General features: G+C 41.8%; 1 protein-coding gene across 1 annotated transcript in view; it reads left to right on the top strand.

Annotated features, from left to right (window-relative positions):
• The window catches only part of slc15a5 (solute carrier family 15 member 5), a 49,186-nt gene extending 28,771 nt beyond the window's left edge, over positions 1 to 20,415 (top strand). The window contains exons 4-9 of the mRNA XM_059986784.1: positions 5,337 to 5,557; positions 7,543 to 7,729; positions 11,262 to 11,450; positions 16,831 to 16,962; positions 19,943 to 20,051; positions 20,128 to 20,415. Of these exons, the coding sequence (XP_059842767.1) occupies positions 5,337 to 5,557; positions 7,543 to 7,729; positions 11,262 to 11,450; positions 16,831 to 16,962; positions 19,943 to 20,051; positions 20,128 to 20,272 (983 nt within the window). The 3' untranslated portion in view covers positions 20,273 to 20,415. The remainder of the gene's footprint in view (positions 1 to 5,336; positions 5,558 to 7,542; positions 7,730 to 11,261; positions 11,451 to 16,830; positions 16,963 to 19,942; positions 20,052 to 20,127) is intronic.
• The last annotated feature ends 227 nt before the right edge of the window (positions 20,416 to 20,642 follow it).

Genomic DNA, 20,642 nt, shown 5'->3' with positions numbered 1-20,642 from the left:
TAAAAACGTCTCAGCTAAATCGATGTCGGCCTCAGCTACGTCAGAGTTTGATTCAGTAGCCCTTCTCACCATGCTTCGGGTGACTACGCAAGCGGGATGAACTTCTGAATCTGTGGGCGGGTCCTCAGCACTTACAGGCTTACTCGTGAGCTGAACTGTTGGGAACACGTTCCCCCGGCCAGGTCATTCCCGAGTAAGACATCCACATCACGTATCGGGAGTGCAGACCGCACTGGGCTGGATACCAACTCACACTTCAAAAATATTTTATGCAACGGTACTGCCTCGGTCCCTTTTCCAACTCCTTCTTTCACCACATCACCAGTCTCGGTCTCAGCACTGAAGTCCAACACACTGCTTAGGATTAAGGACTGAAAAGCCCCAGTGTCTGTCCAGATTCTCACCGGCACTGGGGTTGACCCCTCCTTCACAGATAGAACCATAGAACATTACAGCACAGAAACAGGCCTTTTGGCCCTTCTTGGCTGTGCCAAACCACTTTTCTGCCTAGTCCCACTGACCTGCACCTGGGCTATATCCCTCCAAACCCCTCTCATCCATATACCTGTCCAAATTTTTCTTAAATGTCAAAAGTGAGCCCGCATTCACCACTTCATCTGGCTGCTCATTCCACACTCCCACCACTCTCTGCGTGAAGAAGCCCCCCACCACAACGTTCCCTTTAAACTTTACCCCTTCACCCTTAACCCATGACCTCTGTTTTTTTTTCTCCCCTGGTCTCAGTAGAAAAAGCCTGCTTGCATTCACTGTGACCATACCCATCATAATTTTATACACCTCTATCAAATCTTCCCTCATTCTTCTACGCTCCAGGAAATAAAATCCTAACCTATTCAACCTTTCTCCGTAACTCAGTTTCTCAAGTCCCGGCAACATCCTTGTAAACTTTCTCTGCACTCTTTCAACCTTATTAATATCCTTCCTGTAATTAGCTGACCAAAACTGCACACAATACTCCAAATTCGGTCTCACCAACGTCTTATACAACCTTACCATTACATTCCAACTCTTATACTCAATACTTTGATTTATAAAGGCCAATGTACCAAAAGCTCTCTTTACAACCCTATCTACCTGTGACGCCACTTATTAGGGAATTATGTATCTCTACTCCCAGATCCCTCTGTTCTACTGCACTCCTCAGTGTCCTACCATTTACCTTGTATATTCTACCTTGATTTGACCTTCCGAAGTGCAATACCTCACACTTGTCCTCATTAAACTCCCATCTGCCATTTTTCAGCCTATTCCTCCAACTGGTCCAAATCCCTCTGCAAGCTTTGAAAACCTTCCTTTCTTACCACTACACCTCCAATTTTTGTATCATCAACAAATTTGCTGGTCCAATTTGCCACGTTATCATCCGTATCATTGATATAGATGACAAATAACAGTGGACCCAGCACTGATCCCTGTGGCACACCACTAGTCACAGGCCTTCACTCAGAGTAGCAATCCTCCACTACCACTGTCTGGCTTCTTCCATTGAGCCAATGTCTAATCCAATTTACTACCTCTCCATGTATACCTAGTGACTGAATCTTCCTAACTAACCTCCCATGCGGGACCTTGTCAAAGGCCTTACTGAAGTCCATGTATACAACATCCACTGCCTTCCCTTCATCCACTTTCCTGGTAACTTCCTCAAAAAACTCTAGTAGATTGGTTAAACATGACCTACCATGCACAAAGCCATGCTGACTTTTTCTAATAAGTCCCTGTATATCCAAATACTTGTAGATCCTATCCCTTAGTATTCCTTCCAATAATTTACATACTACCAAAGTCAAACTTACCAGCCTATAATTTCCCGGCTTACTTTTTGAGCCTTTTTTAAACAACAGAATTACATGAGCTATCCTCCAATCCTCTGGCACCTGACCCGTAGATATCGACATTTTAAATATTTCTGCCAGGGCCCCGCAATTTCAACACTAGTCTCCCTCAAGGTCCGAGGAAATACCCTGAAAGGTCCTGGGGATTTATCTACTCTGATTTGCCTCAAGACAGCAAGCACCTCCTCCTCTTTAATCTGTATAAGTTCCATGACCTCCCTACTTGTTTGCCTTGTTTCCATAGACTCCATTCCAGTTTCCTTAGTAAATAGAGATGCAAAAAACCCATTTAATATCTCTCTCATTTCTTTTGGTTCCAAACATAGCTGACCAGTCTGATCTTCAAGAGGACCAATTTTATCCCTTACTATCCTTTTGCTCTTAACATACCTGTAGAAGCTCTTAGGATTGTCCTTCACCCTGACTGCCAAAACAACCTCATGTCTTCTTTTAGCCCTCCTGATTTCTTTCTGAAATATTTTCTTACTCTTTTTATACTCCTCAAGCATCTTATTTCCTCCCTGTTGCCTATACATGTTATACATCTCTCTCTTCTTCTTTATCAGGGTTCCAATATCCCTCGAGAACCAAGGTTCCTTATTCTTATTCGTTATGCCTTTAACCCTGACAGGAACATACAAACTCTGCACTCTCAAAATTTCTCCTTTGAAGGCCAATCACATCCTTGCCAGAGAACAACCTGTCCCAATCTACGCTTTTTAGATCCTTTCTCATTTCTTAAAATTTGGCCTTTTTCCAGTTTAGAACTTCAACCCGAGGACCAGATCTATCTTTATCCATGATCAAGTTGAAACTAATGACGTTATGATCACTAGAACCAAAGTGTTCCCCTGCACACACTTCCGTCACCTGCACTAACTCACTTCCTAATAGGAGATCTAATATTGCATCCTCCCTGGTTGGTACATCTATATATTGATATAGAAAACTTTCCTGAATGCATTTCACAAACTCTAACCCATCTAGACCTTTAACAGTATGGGAGTCCCAATCAATGTGTGGAAACCCGGTCAAAAGAAATTTCTCCCATCCCTCCTGAACTCGGCTTGGCTCCTCCTCCTTTAGCAACATTTCAGCTGGCTTAATGCAGGTAGTTGGGGTTGGCGCCTTTCCCTTTCCTGTTTCTTTCCTTGGAGCCAGGCATTTAGATGCTATGTGACCAGCCTTCCCACAATTATAACACGTAAAACTAGGAAACTTCCTTCTAGCCTGCTTTTCCTCCTCCTTACCCTTTCCACTAGTCCCCACTAGTCTGACTTTGCCAGTGGACTTTCTCTACCATACCTACTACCACTCTGGTAGCTCTTACTTGGAGGAAATTTTACCTCATGGGTTAAGGCATAGTCATTTTCTAACTTGGCAGTTGCAGACAGAGTTTCTGCCTCCTTCTCGTCCAAGTACGTCAGCATACCCTCAGGGATGCAGCTTTTAAACTGCTCAATCAGCATCGGCTGTTTTAATTTGTCCAAATCCTCACTGGCCCCTTTTGAGGTGCACCAACGCTCAAAGTACATGTGCATTTCACGGGAAAACTCTAAATACATGCGGTCCCACGGCTTTCTCAAATTCCGGAACCTTTGCCGGTATGCCTCTGGAACCAACTCGTAAATCCTCAATCTAGCCCCTTTTACTTCATCATAATCTTTTGCCTCATCTGCGGACAATGCCGAATAGGCTTGCTGAGCCTTTCCCTTAAGAACGTTCTGTAACAAAACAGCCCACTTCTCCTTTGTACAGTTCTGATTCACAGCGACTTTCTAAAAATGCAGAAGATACCTATCGACATCCGTCTCCTTGAATGGGAATACCAACTCAACCTCCTGACTAACCTTGAACCCCCTGACTGGGTCTAGCACTTGTCCCCCATCCTGCATTGCCTTTAACTTTTCCAGCTCAAACTGCCTTTCTTTCTCCCTTTCTTCTCTCAGCTTTTTGACTTCTTCTCTCTGCCTTTCAGCCTCTTCTCTTTCCTTCTCTGCCTCCAGCCTCCTTATCCAGAACTCATGTTCATACTTCATTTTCTCTGCCTGAAACTGAACCTCAGCCTCAGTAAGTGCTTTACCCTCAACAAACATCTCCAACGCCTCCTCTTCAAATTTCCCCTGGGCTACATAATGATGTGCTATTAACAGCTGTACCTGAGCCTTCTTCATACAAGTGGTCACCTTAATCTTTACCTTCTGAGCAATTCCCACCAGTACCTCCCTCTTAGCCTCGTCCAGTCCCTCAGGGGTTGGATCCGCCACAAACATTTTAAACTCAAACTCCATTTCTGCTGTTGTACATCTTGGTTTTCCACACAAGCAAATCAGTTAAGGGAATTTACCCCAATCAATCCAACGGCCCCCGAATTTGGCATTCAAATCCAGGACGAGCCCCCAATTTGGCTCGTACCCCATGACCGGGTTACCATACCAGCAGAAATGGAAAAATATGTTGGAGTCTGGTATTATTGTAACTAAAAGTGTTTATTAGTAAACTAAGTAATACAGTACTATAAAATACAAATATATATAAAATAGGTTAGCAATGATATATACAGAAGTGTGGAAATAGGAATCAAAACCAAGCTCTATCGATGTCTAGGGGTAAATGAATAGTCTTATGGTGATGCAGAATTCAGTTCAGTTCAGTTTAGTCTGAGTCGTGGTAGTTGCTGTTGTACCGTTGGGGAGAGAGAGAGAGAGCGAGAGGTGATGCAGTTGCAGGCAAACCTTCCATTGGTTTCTTGTCCTGTTGTGGTCACTGACTGTGACCCCTCCATACCAGGCCAGACCATTCTTCAGTGGTGAGCCTGTCACCCAGGCGAGGGTGGACACACACACAAGCCCCCACCGGTCCGCCTTTACACACTCTGAGACTCTTATAGATTCCCCCAAATTAATCCTGCAAACCCTCACCTTCTCGCGGGTGCACAATGCTCTTCCAGTGTCCCATGGTGTGTCTGCTTGTGTCTCAGCAGACTTGCTTTTTATCTCCCCTGCCGGGGTACCAGCCATCCATCAACTGTCCATGTCCATCACCTGGTACCGCCTTGCTGTCTCAGCAGGAATCCACACAAGCAGGCAAAGTATCTTTGGAGCAAAGTAAACAATTAGCGAAGAAGCCATAATACTAAATCCTCCCTCTCTCTCTCATTATCAGCATCTGCAGCAGGATACCTCCCCCCTCTTCTTCTCTCTCTCTCGTTAGCAGCATAGTTCACAGGAGGGTCAATTCTGGACCCCATCTCAGCCTGGTTTGCTCATCACACATCACAGCACAAGGCTGCTGTATTGCAGCTCTTTATGCAAGATCCATTAATATTAGAATGTGGTGAAACTGGATTCTCCAAAGTTGTGAAATACCTTAAAAAACACTTATGTATCAGTACAGAGCCTCGTGATTTGGCACAAAAAGTTCACTCAAAAGCCCATGGGTACGCCTGACATATCTTTACTGTAAGGTTTTCATTTGCAGATGGCTCCCTGATGGCAACTGTTGGTGTTTTAGTGAATGCTCTGAAGATGTGCTGTATGAAGTACCGTCATATCAGTGGAGATGTGAACAACTGGCTGGACAGAGCCAAGGAAAATTATGGTGGCTGGTACAGCGAGGCTCATGTGAACAACGTCAAATGCCTCATCAGATTAATCCCACTTTTTGCCTTTCAGGTCCTGTATAGATTCTGCATATTACAGGTAATCTTCTTCAAGCAGTCCGTAAGCATCCAAAAAAACTGAATAATTTCTTTACTGGAGGATTACAAGATGAGATAGTGAGTTACCACTGCTTCATTGTCCTCCTTGCAAATGGCTATGAAATCCTCACCACATTAACCATTTTATTTCCCATTATCTGCTGTTGTCATCTTGTCTTTGGTGAACCTACATTTTTCTCATTTAGATAAAATCAGAACAAAATGAATGAACGACAAGGCACATGACTAAACCACAGCTAGTGGTATCAACTACGGTTCAGCAGTTTATAGAAAGTACAGAAATACAGTGGGAAAGAAGACATATTAGGAGATTGAAACAGTTTTATAGGAAAGAGAATAGAGAGCTGGGGAACATAAATAGCCAATTAGGATCTGTAATTAGGTAAGGCCGTAAAATACACAAGTAGGATTAGGCCACTTGGCTCACCGAGTCTGCTCCACCATTTCATCATGGCTGATCCATTTTGCCCTCTCCTCTCCAATCTCCTGTCTTCTCCCGTATCCCTTCATGCCCAGACTAATCAAGAGTCTTATCAACCTCTGTCTTAAATATACCCAATGACTTGGCCTCAAATGGAGAGAAATATGATGCATTTAGAAGGAAGAATAAGAAATGAAAATAGGCACTAAATTATGAAGTATTAGAAGTATATGAGCAGAGAGATTTATGTATTCAGAGACACCAATCATTTAAAATTGAAGGACAAGTTGGCAAGGCTTATAAAATTATAGCCGATGGAAACCTAAACATTATAAGTAGTTTTTGAAGTGCTGGACTGGTGCTAACTCTGTACGAATTGTTCCTGAGGTCATACTAGAATATGTTTTCCAGTCCTGGGTCTCACACTTAAGCAGAGATGTCAAAATCACAGTGAAAAAGAGTCTGAACTGAATTATACAGAGGATTACAATTTACAGAGGAGGGAAAGTTAATTAGATTAAAAGCTTTCATAATTAAGTGATGTTTCAATAAATAGGGGAAAATTATTTCTACTCTTCAGTGAATCTGTAAATAGAGGATCATCATCAAAAAGGGGAAAAAAGAATTAGGAAACTATTTATTCAGAGGATTGTGAGAGAGATGGGTGGAAACAGAGTTAAAATAAATTCTGAAAAGTAGATATTTATTTGAAAGGGGTTAGGAAATGTCAAAGCAATGATACTAAATGGATAATTACTTTAGTGAATTGGCATTGGACAATCAGCTATGGTAATGAGAGACTGGATAGGCTAGGTTTATACTCACTAGAACACTAGCTGGTTGGTGACCTTTTCGAGGCTTGTACAATGATGAGGGGCACAGATAGGGTAAATAGAATAATTTTCCCAGGGCAGTAGTGTCTACAACGAGAGGGCACGGGTTTAAGGTGAGAGGGGAGAAATGTACAGGGTTTTCACACAGATGCTGATGAATATCTAGAATGAGCTGCCAGAGGTGGTGGTAGAGGCAAGTAAAACTACAGCATTTCAAAGGCATTGGGACAGGTACTTGGATAAGAAAAGTATAGACAGATGTGGGCTTAATGCGGGCAAGTAGAATTAGTGTGGGTGGACATCACAGTTGGCATGGTTGAGGTAGGCTGAAATGGCCTATTCACACACACAGAATGCTGGAGAAAGTCAGCATCTATGGAAGTGAATAACCAGTCAAAATGCCGACTATTTATTCATGATATATTTTGAGTGTGTTGCTTTGGCTTTCCAGCATCTGCAGAATTTCTTGTGTTTATAAAAGGACCTTGTTCTGTGTGGCATGATTCTATGGTTCTTACTCTAAGTATCCATAATGGATGTACTGAAATCTAATACATCTGCAAATTTGATATTTATGAAGGTACTTGGATGGAGCAAACAATTCAGGTGAACTATATTTATATACTGTAATCTCCTTTGCCCATGGTGGTTATATATTTCATGATGAAATGCTTGCAAAAATAAAAATCACTGCCAATGTTATAAATGCAGATTCCATCGGCCTACTTCATACAGACAATGCATTCCAACCTAAACCAGAGAGGATTTCTTCTTCCAGTAGCAGCTTTGAACATAGTGGGTCTTATTCCTGTACTGCTGCTTGCACCCCTCCTGGAATACATTGGGTCTTGCCTGATGTCTGTTCATAGAGACCCGATGTCACCATTGACACAGATGGGTAGGTGTTATGTTGTCAACGTTATCATTAAATAACCATTTTTGGTTTTCATTTCATTTCTGTCCATTAAATGTTGCTGACATTGTTCATTTCAGACCAGAGTGAGCTGAAGTTTCTCTTACTGTTTACATTTATAAAGCATTTAGCTTAATTGAATAGCAAAGAGTACATGGGTACTAGACAACTGAACTAAAGTAGAAAATGATGGAAATATCCTACAGGTCTGGTAGCATCCATGGAGGGAGAGTCAGAGTTAACATTTCAGGTAGATAACCTTTCCGCCATATTACGTTGTATAAACATCAATTACTTTTCCTCTCTGATACATTTTGCATATCTATTGCATTTCTTTCTGATTAGTGCTGTTTTATTGAAAGCAATAGCTATTGAACAGATGGTGCACTCATCATTTTGAACTGTGTAGATTAATTTCTGTATATCTCTTGGGTGATGTTTGCCAATATTAAGTTGCCATATCTGCCCTCATATAACTTATTTATTCAAAAGATTGACTATAGGACTGATTTATTCATCTTGTATGTTCTAACAGTCTCCGCCCCCCCCACCCCCGCCAGCAACATTATCCCTCAGAGATGTATTTCACAATGATGACTAGAATAACAATCAAACAAGAAAAGTAATTTATCCATTTTTGGGGGATTGTTTGAGGAAGAGAGTACTGTGTGAGAAACATGAAAGTTCTCCATAGTTTTCCCATAAGACTGACAATAAATTATTTTCAAAAGATCACCGGGCCCAAGAGGAATTCAGGCACTGGATTCAGTCACTGGATTAGCAAACAGGAAATGCTGCCCGAATGAAAGATAAAAGTTAAAGATTAGCTTCATTTGTCACATGTGCATCAAAACATCAGAGCATACGGTGAAATATGTCGCTTTCATCAATGACCAACACAGTGCAAGGACGTGCTGGGGGCAGCCCACAAGTGTCGCCATGCTTCCAGCGCCAACATAATATGCCCACAACTTGCTAACCTTAACCCACACATCTTTTTGGAATGTAAGAGAAATCTGGAGAACCCAGAGGAAACCCATGCTGTCATGGGGAGAACATACAAACTCCTGCCAGACATATTCCGATTGCTGATGCTGTAAAGCATTACGCTAAACATTATGCTACTGTGCTGTCCGTGAGGGCCAGTTTTGGACATATTGTAGTGGTGTGCTACACGCAGCGCTGAAATAACAACACGTAGTCGGTGAGCTGGTTGCAAAGAGGTTTATTCAAACTTCGCGACCTCGCTTTAAAGCCTTCCTGTTCCTGCCCTCCCCGGGCGGGAATGCTGTAAGGGGAGCATATTCACAGTCCCGTCCCACGCGCGGGCTTTTCCCCTTGCTGGTGAAGAAGGCTTGGTGCCCTCTTTGGGACCGGCCTCAATGCCGGCGCGCGCCACTTTGTGAGCCGGTTCGAGTGCGCTGGGAAGTGGGTCGCCACAATATACAGGCAGATTAACATACTGTTAAAATACAGTTAACATTACCTATTGCTGGGATGTTCACTCAGAGAAAAGAACCATAGTGTACAAAGGCTGTTGTAAATCTAGTCAAGAAGAAAAGAAGATCTTATGAAATGTTCAAAAAAGTAGGTAATGATAGAGATCTAGTAGATTATAATAAAGGGAGTAGAGGTAGCCCGTGAAATTATAGACCAGTGAGTTGTACTTAAGTGTTGGTAAGTTGATGGAGAAGATCCTGAGAGGCATAATATGATTAGGAGTAGTCAGCATGGCTTTGCCAAAGGCAGGTGGTGCCTTACGAGCCTAGTTAAATTTTTTGAGGATGTGACTAAACACATTGATGAAGGTAGAGCAGTAGATGTAGTGTATATGGATTTCAGCAAGGCATTTGACAAGGTACTCGATGCAAAGCTTAATGAGAAAGTAAGTAGGCATGGGACCCAAGGGGACATTGCTTTGTGGATCCAGAACTGGCTTGCCCACAGAAGGCAAAGAGTGGTTGTAGACGGGTCATATTCTGCATGGAGGCCGGTGACCAGTGGTGTGCCTCAGGGATCTGTTCTGGGACTCCTCCTCTTCGTGAGGGATGGGTTCGTAAATTTGCTGATGACACAAAGGTTGGAGGTGGAAGGCTGTCAATGGTTACAGTGGGACATTGATAGGGTGAAAAAATGGGCTGAGAAGTAGCAAATGGAGTTCAACCCAGATAAGTATGAGATGGTTCATTTTGATAAGTCAAGTATGATAACAGAATATAGTATTAATGGTAAGACTCTGGGCAGTGTGGAGGATCAGAGGGATCTTGGAGTCTGAGTCCATAGTTTAGGAGCCGAGAAGTAATGTTGCAACTATATAGGACCCTGGTCAGACCCTACTTGGAGTACTGTGCTCATTTCTGGTTGCCTCATTACAGGAAGGATGTGGAAACCATAGAAAGGGCTCAGAGGATATTTACAAGGATGTTGCCTGGATTGGAGATTATGCCTTATGAGAATAGGTTGAGTGAATTTGGCTTTTCTCCTTTGAGTGACTGAGGATGAGAGGTGACCTGATAGAGGTGTATAAGATGATGAGAGGCATTGATCGTGTGGATAGTCAGAGGCTTTTTCCCAGCGCTGAAATGGCTAGCACGAGAGGGCATAGTTTTAAGGTGCTTGGAAGTAGGTACAGAGGAGATGTCAGGAGTAAGTTTTTTATGCAGAGAGTGGTGAGTGCGTGGAATGGGCTGTCGGCGACGATGGTGGAGGCGGATATGATAGGGTCTTTTAAGAGACTCCTGGACAGGCACATGGAGCTTAGAAAAATGGAGGGCCATGGGTAACCCTAGGTAAGGACATGTTCAACTCAGCTTTGTGGGCCGAAGGGCCTGTATTGTACTGTAGGTTTTCTATGTTTCTAATATAACAATGAAGGCAAGCCCGAACATACACTCAGTGACCAGTTTATTAGCTATCTCCTGTACCTAATAAAGTGGCCACTGAGTGTACGTCCAGTCTTCTGCTGCTCTAACCCATCCACTTCAAGTTTTGACATGATATGCATTCAGAGATGCTCTTCCGCTCATCACTGTTGTAATATGTGATTGTTTGAGTTACTGTCGCTTTCCATGAGCTTGAACCAGTTTGAACATTCTCCTCCGGCCTCTCATTAACAAGTCTCTTTTGCCTAAAGACTGGATGTTGACTGGACGTTCTCCATCATTCACACCATTCTCTAAACTCCAGAGACTGTTGTGCGTGCAACTCCCAGGAGATCAACAGTTTCTCAGATACTCAAACCACCCCATCTGGCACCAGCAGTCATTCCATGGACAAAGTCACTTAGATCGTCTTTCTTTCCCATTCTGATTTTAGATCTGAACAACTGAACCTCTTGACTATTTCTGTGTGTTTTTATGCATTGAAATGCTGCCATATGATTGGGTGATTAGTTATTTGCATTAATGAGCAGGTGTACAGGTGTCCCTAGTAAAGTGACCTCTGAGTCTAATGCTTACACCAAGCCTGAAGCTAAGGAAGATTATGTCCTTCACTCATTGCTTCTCATTTATTTCAGTTATTGGTCATCTGTGTGCAACTTTGTCCATGGTGGTAGCAGGGATATCTGAGGTGTGCAGGAAGAACTTTCTCCTGGTGGAACAAGTGTTGTCTGGAAAGGTGCTGCTCGTATCTTCGATGCCTTGTCTTCAGCTCACCCCTCAGTACCTTTTGCTCGGAGTTGCTGAGGCACTGGTTATGCCTGCCTGTGAGTACACGTCACTTATATAATTAGCTCATTTTTCAACTAAGTGGAAAACAATCGAGTTATATTCACCGGCGGTTATAAGAATGAGGGAACCTCATAACTGATAAAATGTGGACAGGACTGAACAGACTACTCTCACAGAATTAAAGAGCAATACAGGATAGACACAACCCAACTGGTCGATGCCGAGCTCAGCATCTTCCATTGCCCACAAGTGGTATATGGTTCTCCAAGCCCCTCCACTCTATGTACTTATCCAAATGCTTCTTAAATGATGCCTTTGTACCTGCCCCAACTACTTCCCCTGGCAGCTCATTTCAGCTATTCACTACCTTCTGTGTAAAGAAGTTAATTTTTACATCTCTGTTACGTCACTCCCCTAATGTATCTGTGTCCTCTTATTTGGGACTCAGCAGCCCTGGGGAAAAGACTGTGACCTTATCCAAACCCCTCATGATTTATTAAACTTCTCTGTGGTTATCCCCTCATTCTCGTACACTCCAAAGTGTAAAGATCCAAACTGTCCCGATGATAACGGGTCCTGGAGCTGCAGTATGCAGACGACTGTGCTCTTGTGGCCCATACTCCAGAGGATCTTCAGACTGTCCTTGCTGTGACGGTGAGAGCGTACAGCAGGATGGGGCTGACCGTCAATACCACCAAGACAGAAGTGGTTTGCCAATGGAGTACCAGTGTCCCAACCACCCTACCTGCCTTCACTGTTGGTGATGAAAAGCTGTCAGTAGTGCCATCTTTCAAATATCTGGGAAGCATTCTCTCTGAGGATAGCAACATTGACAACGACATCCAGAGCCGCATTAAACAGGCATCAGCTGTGTTTGGGAGACTTTGGCATAGAGTCTTTCAGAACAGGACCCTTCGTCCCTCCACAAAGGTCGCCGTATACCAAGCGGTCTGCGTCACCACCCTCCTTTATGGCTGTGAAGCTTGGGTAACCTACAGCCGTCACATCATGTTCTTGGTGCGCTTCTACATAAACTGTCTGCAGCGCATCCTGGAATTACCTGGCGTGAGCGGGTGCCTCACACTGAAATACTTGTAAAGACCAACTGCAGAAGTATTGAGGCCATGATCACCCAGCGTCAGTTGCAGTGGCTGGGGCACGTGGTAAGGATGCCCCCAAGTCGGCTACCCCGCAGAGTGTTATACGGCCAACTACATCATGGTCGACGCTCAGCTGGAGGGCCGAAGAAGTGATATAAGGATCAGATGAAGAATGCTTTAAGGAAGTGCAAGATCAGACCCGAGGACTTGGAGGATGTTGCTGCTGGCCACAGCTGTGTAGGGACAGGGTTCATATTCTGGAGATGGGAAGAACAACCAGAAGTCTGCAGAAGAGAGCCAGGAGAAACGCAGCCTTCACTACCACCACTACCATGTATACATGTCCCACCTGCAATAGAGCTTGTGGGTCCAGGATAGGACTGTATAGTCATCAAAGATCTCATCGTTAAAGGAGTGGACGTTGTCATCGGATTCCGATGGACAACCGAAGAAGAAGAATAGTTACAATGACATTGTTTACTTCAATACTTTGGTTTGCAAATGGTTCCTTTGAGGTACATATTTACAATGAAAGCACAATGTAATTGATAGGACACATCTAAAGTTTCAAACACCTTTGCTAATTGCAAGCTAATTGCAATGGTGCAAATTACTTAAACCCATAGTTGCCTGGATTGCTGCAGAACAATTAAAAAGCCCCATTGTTTTAATGTTCGGCTGATGCATATGCTAATGTCTTATGGTCACATTTTGTAGACCACATCTCTTAGTCTGTGGGCCAGTTTAACTTCAATTTGTTTCTTGCAATTTACAATAAAAACTGAAGACTGGTTTTTGTTTGAATTAGTAACTCCTGAATACCTGATGGAATGTACTCCAGGTTATTGAGAGAGGCAAGAGAGGAGATTTTAGCCACAGACCTAGAGGACTGATGCATAGTTAATGTTGTTCCATTATTCAAGAAGGGAATTAGGAATAATCCTGGAAACTACAGTCTGATGAGTCTCACGTCAGTGTTAGGGAAATTACTGGAGAGAATTCTTAGTGATGGGGTTATGGGGAAAACCATAGCCTAATTAGGGAAAGTCAAGATGGCTTTGTACGAGGCAAGTCATATTTTACTAACTTGATTGAGTTTTTTGATGAGGTGATGAGGGTAATTGATGAAGGTAAAGTTGTGGGTTTTGTTTACATAGATTTTAGTAAGGTGTTTGACAAGGCCCCTCATGGGAGACTCATCCAGAAAATTAAGAGGGGTGGGATACATTGTAAATTGGAACTTTGGATTCAGAACTGGCTTATCGATAGAAAGCAGAGCAAAGTGGACTTATTCTAGCTGGAGGTCTGCGTTTAATGGTGTTCTACAGGGACCTGCACTGGGAGATCTGCTGTTTGTGATGTACATAAATGATATGGATGAAAACATAGATGGGTGGAAAGTTTGCAGATGAATAAAAGGTTGGTGTTGTTTATAGTGCAGAAGACTGGCAAAGAATTCAGCAGGATATAGACAGGTAGAGTTTAACCCGGCCAACTGTGAAGTGTTGCACCTTGGAGGTCAAATGTAAAAATAAAGTACACTGTTAAGGGCTAGATCTTTAACAGCATTGATAAGAATAGGAATCTTGGGGGTCCAAGATCATAGCCCCCTGAAAGTGGCTATACTGGTTGATAAGGTGGTTAAGAAGGTATATGGCATACTTGCCTTTATTAGTTGAAGCCCTGAGTTCAAAAGTCAGTAAGTTATGTTGCAGCTTTATAAAGCTGTAGTTAGGGTGCATCTGGAGTTCTGGTTGTCCCCTTATAGGAAGATGCCAAGGCTTTGGAGAGGGTGCAGAAGAGGTTTACCAGGATGCAACCTGGATTAGAGGGCATGTGCTAAAATGAAATGTTGGACCAACTTGGGTTGGTTTCTCTGGAGCGGCAGAGGCTGAGAAGTGATCTGATAGAGAGGTTTATTTGATTATGAGAGGCATAGATAGAGTAGACTGTATTCATATCCCTATTTATTGTATTGAACTTATTGAATACTGAGCATCATTTTCCCAAGTTTGGAATGGTCTAATACTAGAAGGTGTAATTTAATGTGAGAGGGGGTAATTTCAAAGGAGATGTGAGGGGCAAGTTTTTTTACACAGAGTGGTGGGTGCCTGGGGGGGGTGGATGATAGAGGCACATACATTAGAGGCTTTAAGAGACGTTTAGATAAGTACATGAATGTGAGGAAAATGGAAGGATATGGACATTGTGTAGGTAGAGGGGATTAATTTAGTTGGCCATTTGGTTCAACATATCATTGTGGGCCGCAGGGCCTGTTCTATGTTCTTTGTTACTACTCACTACCTTCATTTCCTTCACATCAATAATATTCTCCTTAGTAAAACTGAAGAGTAATAAACATTAAAATTTTTGGCCGTCTCCTGCGGCTCTGCAACCCCAATGGTCTTTAATAGGATCTGGTTTTTGTCTAGTCGCATTTTTACTGTTAAAATAACTGAAAAATCTCTTGGGATTTCTTTAAACCTGCCTGCCACGTCAATCTCAGCCCCTTGAGACAATCCACTCCCTCAGTTTGTCCACCTTATCTGTTACGCTACCTACAATTTAAAGCAGTCATCTCCTCTGTAGGAAAGTTATTTCCAATGGTGCAGAAGTCCAGAAATTCAAGTGCCAGTCCAGGGATATGGGGTAAGCCAGTTAGGATGGAGATACAGAGAAATTTCTTTCCCCAATGTCTTGTGGAATTCTCAAACTTAGAAGGCAATTGAGGTCAAACCATTTTATATAAACCAGATATACAGTAGTATCTGTAGTTTCCATGTTTAGATTAGGGGATATGGACAGAGCTCTGAATGTGGACAATCGGCCATTATCGTGCTGAATGGTGTGGCAGACTCGAAATTTTTTGATGCTTCTATGAAATTATCTCCAAAAATGCTACTATTGTAAATGTATTCGATTTTTGTATCTCAATTTTTATCAAATATTTCAAGTCACACTTGAACTTTTATGGCTTGACAAACAAAACACAGTTATCATTAAATTTTACTCGATAGATAGATAGAGCACTGAAATCAAAGAGCAATTGTAAAGCTTTTGCCGGTAACAATCGTCCTAAAATGGCAATGTTTCAGATGGAAGGAACAACAAGGATGCTCAGTCTAATAGAGTGCTGCAGCAGTTCTGTTGCTGGAGAATTTAACAAGCATTTTGAGAATAACTCCCTCGACCACCAGAACCTTGCTATCACTGACACTGAATCGGACAAGAACAACATGGAAGCACCACCACCTCCAAGACCTGGCTTAGATATTCATTGCTTCTCCTTAGAACATAGAACTGTCCAGGCCCTTCAGCCCATAATGTGCCTACCTTTCAATCCACTCTACAATAAGATCAATCTAACCCTTCCTTCCTACATAACCCTCCGTTTTTCTATTATCCATGTGCCTGTCTACGAGTTTCTTAATGTATATGCCTCTACCACCACCCACAGCAGGACACTCCATGCATTGTATCTTTTGGCCCAATATCCTGGCTGGTACTCATACTACACCATCATCATGCAAATACACTCAAAGACCATTTCATTAGGTACACCTCATTAATGCAAATATCTAATCAGCCAATCATTGTATAAAAGTATGCACATATGGTTGAGTGGTTCACCTGATGTTCAGACCAAACATCAGAATGGGGAAGAAATGTGATCTAACTTTGACCTTGGAATGGTTGTCAGTGCCAGACGGGGTGGTTTGAGTATCTCAGAAACTGCTGATCTCCTGGGATTTTCAGGCACAGCCAGTTCTAGAGTTTACAGAGAATGGTGTGAGAAGCAGAAAGTGTCCAATGTTTAGTGGGCATTGGGCCTTATTCATGAGAGAGGTCAGAGGAGTATAGACAGACTGGTTCAAGCCGACAGGAAGGCAACAGTAACTCAATAAGCACATGTTACAATACTTAGTGAGTAGAAAAGCATCGCCTAATGCACAACGCTTTGAACCTTGAAGTGGATGGTCTACAGCAGCAGAAGACCATGAACATACACTTAGTGCCCATTAGTGGAACCCAATATAGGTTACATACAGGTGGAACCTAATAAAGTGGCCGCTGTGTAGTTCTTTCCTCAGTAAATATTTAATATGGCAACTTCCATTCACAGTGATTTAACATTTTTATTATAAAACGTTGGCCTATTCGTATCTGATTCAATTAATTAAATTAAATCACGAATTTTAATCTCAGTAGACTGTTTCGGTAGAAAGATGATATTTATTTGCATTGTAACGTTAGACACACTGGAAGTTAATTTATTGGTTAAATTGTTGAATCTTATGCTTGTGTTTGTTTATAGATACACTGATTACATTTAGACACTCCCCAAGGAGCATTCAGGGAATTGCAATACATTTCATGACTCTCTTCAATTGTATGGGCTGCTTTGTCGGAGCAATTATAATTCAAAGCATCTACCAAATATCTGGCGGTAAGAGCAATTTGTTTACAGGGTGCACTTTAAAATCCATGATTTCGTTCTGAATGCTGGTGAAAAGCGTAACTTAGCACAAGATATAATCTTCTGATAAAATCATACCTCTGTCTTACATTGATCCATTGAACTAGCAGTGCTGAGGTATATAGTTGACATTGATGAGGTTCAGAGTTTTGTTGTTTGTCCATTCTCATTAGCACCTCAAGAATTATCGAGTCTTTTTTAAGCCACTGGAAACTGTTAGAGGGTTTATCTTGCTCAAGACTGTAAGGCAGGGGTTCCCAGCCTGAGATTGCCAGACACCTTGCTTTGTGGTACTGGTCCATGGTATCAAAACGTTTGGGAACCCCTGCTGTAAGGGAATAAAGGAACATCACAGTCTGATGAAATGTCACAGCTATCACTGGGCTTGAGTGCAAAACTGCTGAATTGATGTGGCACCCAGAAGATTTTGGGTACTCTTAGCTCCACAAATTTCTTCCCACTTCCTTCGCAAACAACCTTCCTTCCCCATTGTCATCCAAAGTGGGGAACTTACTGGGTCTGATGAGGTACCAGGGTCACATATCCTCACTCTGTATCATATATAACAGCCTTTAAATCCCGACACCACATACAATCAAATACATGTTCTATATCAATTCTTGCTTGCCAGGCATTGCATCACCAACCAGATGCCCCACAAATATTATTTAAGCAACCCATATTAATAAAATGGTGTCCTATACTTCTGTGTAAAATGAACTGTGAATTACCTTTCAGCCATTAGTTCCAGGTTCTGTCAGGAGATCAAGCAACCTCAGTGGGAGTCCATGTCACTTCTTTGTTCATTACCGCTCTGCTTTATTGTTTATTATTTTAAGTTCCAAAACTAATAGGCCAGAGCCACAAAGTTACTAGCAAGGCTTCTTATACATCATCAGGATATTTCAGTAGAGGAAGTGGTATTATTGTTGAAGGCACTTGTTACTGGATTTTGTTGAACCGATTAGGAGGATTCACTACTCGCTTTATACAGCAGGGAGAAGTCTGGCAAAACCACTTTAGTGCAGAAGTGAAGTCTCACCCAAAAACATATGACCCGGTGTTCTGGTTCAACTTAAACAAGTGGTGATGAAAATGAAAGCTAACTTTAATGAACCTGGCATGAATCTGCACCGGACTTCGAGGCGAGTGGTCCTGGATCCAAATTCGGCTGACTCCTCGCCCGCTTTCCATCCGGGATGAAGTTGAGCTAAAACACAGACAAATGGTAAAGAAATGGCAGTGTTGCTGCCCGATGTGCCTCAAGGCGTAAAGAGGAACAATAATAATAATCACCTCTAGTACAACAGCACAGTTGTGTAGTTGCTAGACCACGTCACAGCGCCTGGGACCTGGGACCGGTCCTGATCTCTGGTGCTCCCTGGGTGGTGTTTGCACGTTCTCCCTGTGAGGGCATGGGTTTCCTCCAGTTACCTTCCACATCCCAAAGGTGAGCAGGTTGGCAGATTAATTGTCCCCGGCTGTGTAGGCATGTGGTGGGATTTTGGGAGCAGCTGATGAGAATGTGGGTGGAATAAAAACTGGGATTGGAATGGCTGGTTGGCGATTGGTGCAGACTCAGTGGGCCTGTTTCCATGACATATCGCTCAATGACCCCATCTATAAATCAGTCTAATGAGTTTAGAAAATATATTCAGACAAACATCACCTCACATAACACTCTTATTTTTTTCTTATTTAAAGAACAGTCAATAATATCTATAAGTCCTATACTTAGGGAGTATGGCCCTGTTTTGTAACAGGTACTGTAGATCGACAAGCTGGGATGAGATTTGTTATCTTTCTTTTGAGTGCTTCAAGATCTTTTCAAAGCAGCAGCAATATTCTCTAGGTGGTCTCACTAATGACTTATATGAAGTGTCAACATACTATTTTCTTGGATTAATATTCTTCGTGCCTACTTCAATCCTCTGACATTGTTTCAACCTTTGAAACTGCTGCTATGCACAGTGAGAATAATTTTGCAGCTTAGTCAAACATTACATTTAGGTCATGATATTTATTGATGTTGAGATCACATAGGGTATTACTTTATTTAATTAACTCCCTTCTGTAATCATTTAGTAGAAATTATGATATTTTATTCAGTTTGAAATCCCTTTTCTGATGGGATTTGCCATTAGTGAAGTTCTTCATTCCTTCTCTTAGATCTTTTCCACACAAATTTGCATAATCTGCATTTTTAGCTCTTTTATTCTTATTTCTATACTTAGGATCATTTATAAATATTGTGTGAGTTTTAGAGGACTCAGGAATAATCCCTGAAGAATTAATTGGTCAAAATTATCCAATTAGAACCAGCATATTGATCACAACCCTGTATCGAGTAGATTGTTATCCCATTTATATAATCATCATTCATGTCAATAGCTGCGCAGTGAATTTAAAGCATATCTGGAAGAAAGCTGATTATTAATGCATCAGTTTTATCAAAGAAGCCCTACTTTAAAAAAAAATCAGAAATACTGTGAGAAGATGAATATGCAGATATTTTAAAACAAAATTATACATTTTTGAAGAATCTAATTTTTAAATGGCCTTTTCATTTTTCAGATGAAGTGTCTGTTTAAGTACCATGCATTGAGTTAATGAGCATCTTGTTAATGGTAACATTCATTTAGAGAGAACATTTATTCAGGCCTTGATTCATTCTCCACAATCTTCACTGCATTTGCTTAATATGAATGACTGGTTAAAGAGAATGTTTCACCCAAAGTACTTTCATTATTAAAAGGTTTCCACTAAATCATACATTTTCTTCATCTTTAATTGTTCCAAGTGTTGGCTAGTCATGTATTGTGAATCAAAATCTTGCAGAAACATAAGGAAAATCAGACAGGTTATATTGTTCATGATGGTGGGATGTGTCTAAGGGATTGACTCCTATTATGTTGGTTTTATTTATACACTGGTTGTGCTTTCTCTTTAGGCACTTGGTTCCCAAATGATCTGAGTGCTGGGAATTTGGACAAATACTTTTTCACTGTAGCTGCAATCATGCTTCTAAATCTTCTTGGCTTTTGGCGAATCTCACACAGGTATTTGCATTGGGAAAAGACTGTTGGTCCATTTTATTCTTTTGCATTTGTGTAATATCTTTTCTATATTGCACAGGTACAGAGACCTTCACCAAGAAGAGGACTGGTGTGTTAAAGGAAGTCTTGTCGATAAACTAATAGAACATGAAAAGTCCCTGAAATTCTATGACAGTGTTCTGGAAAGTTCCTCCATCTTCTATCCTGTGGAAATGGTGCTGTGAACTGGGTCATGCTCTCTTCTTCTAGCTGCCATCAGGAAGAAGGTATAGGAGTTTCAAGACTCTCACCATCAGATTCAGGAACAGTTATTACCGCTCAACCATTAGGCTCTTGAACAAAATGGGATAACTTCACTCAACTTCATTTGCTCCATCATTGAAATGTTCCCAAAACCTATGGACTCGCTTTCAAAGACTCTTCATCTCATGTTTGCGGTATTTATTGTTTATTTATTATTATTATTCCTTATTTGTGTTTGCAAAGTTTGTTGCCTTTTGCACACTGGTTGATTGCCTAGTTGGCGAGGTCTTTCATTGATTCTACTATGGTTATTATTCTATTTCGGATTTATTAAGAAAATGAATCTCAGGG

Source organism: Hypanus sabinus, chromosome 13, assembly GCF_030144855.1.
Source record: "Hypanus sabinus isolate sHypSab1 chromosome 13, sHypSab1.hap1, whole genome shotgun sequence".
Taxonomy (NCBI): domain Eukaryota; kingdom Metazoa; phylum Chordata; class Chondrichthyes; order Myliobatiformes; family Dasyatidae; genus Hypanus; species Hypanus sabinus.
Note: the sequence above shows the minus strand (reverse complement) of the source record. Positions and strands in the feature narration are given on the sequence as shown.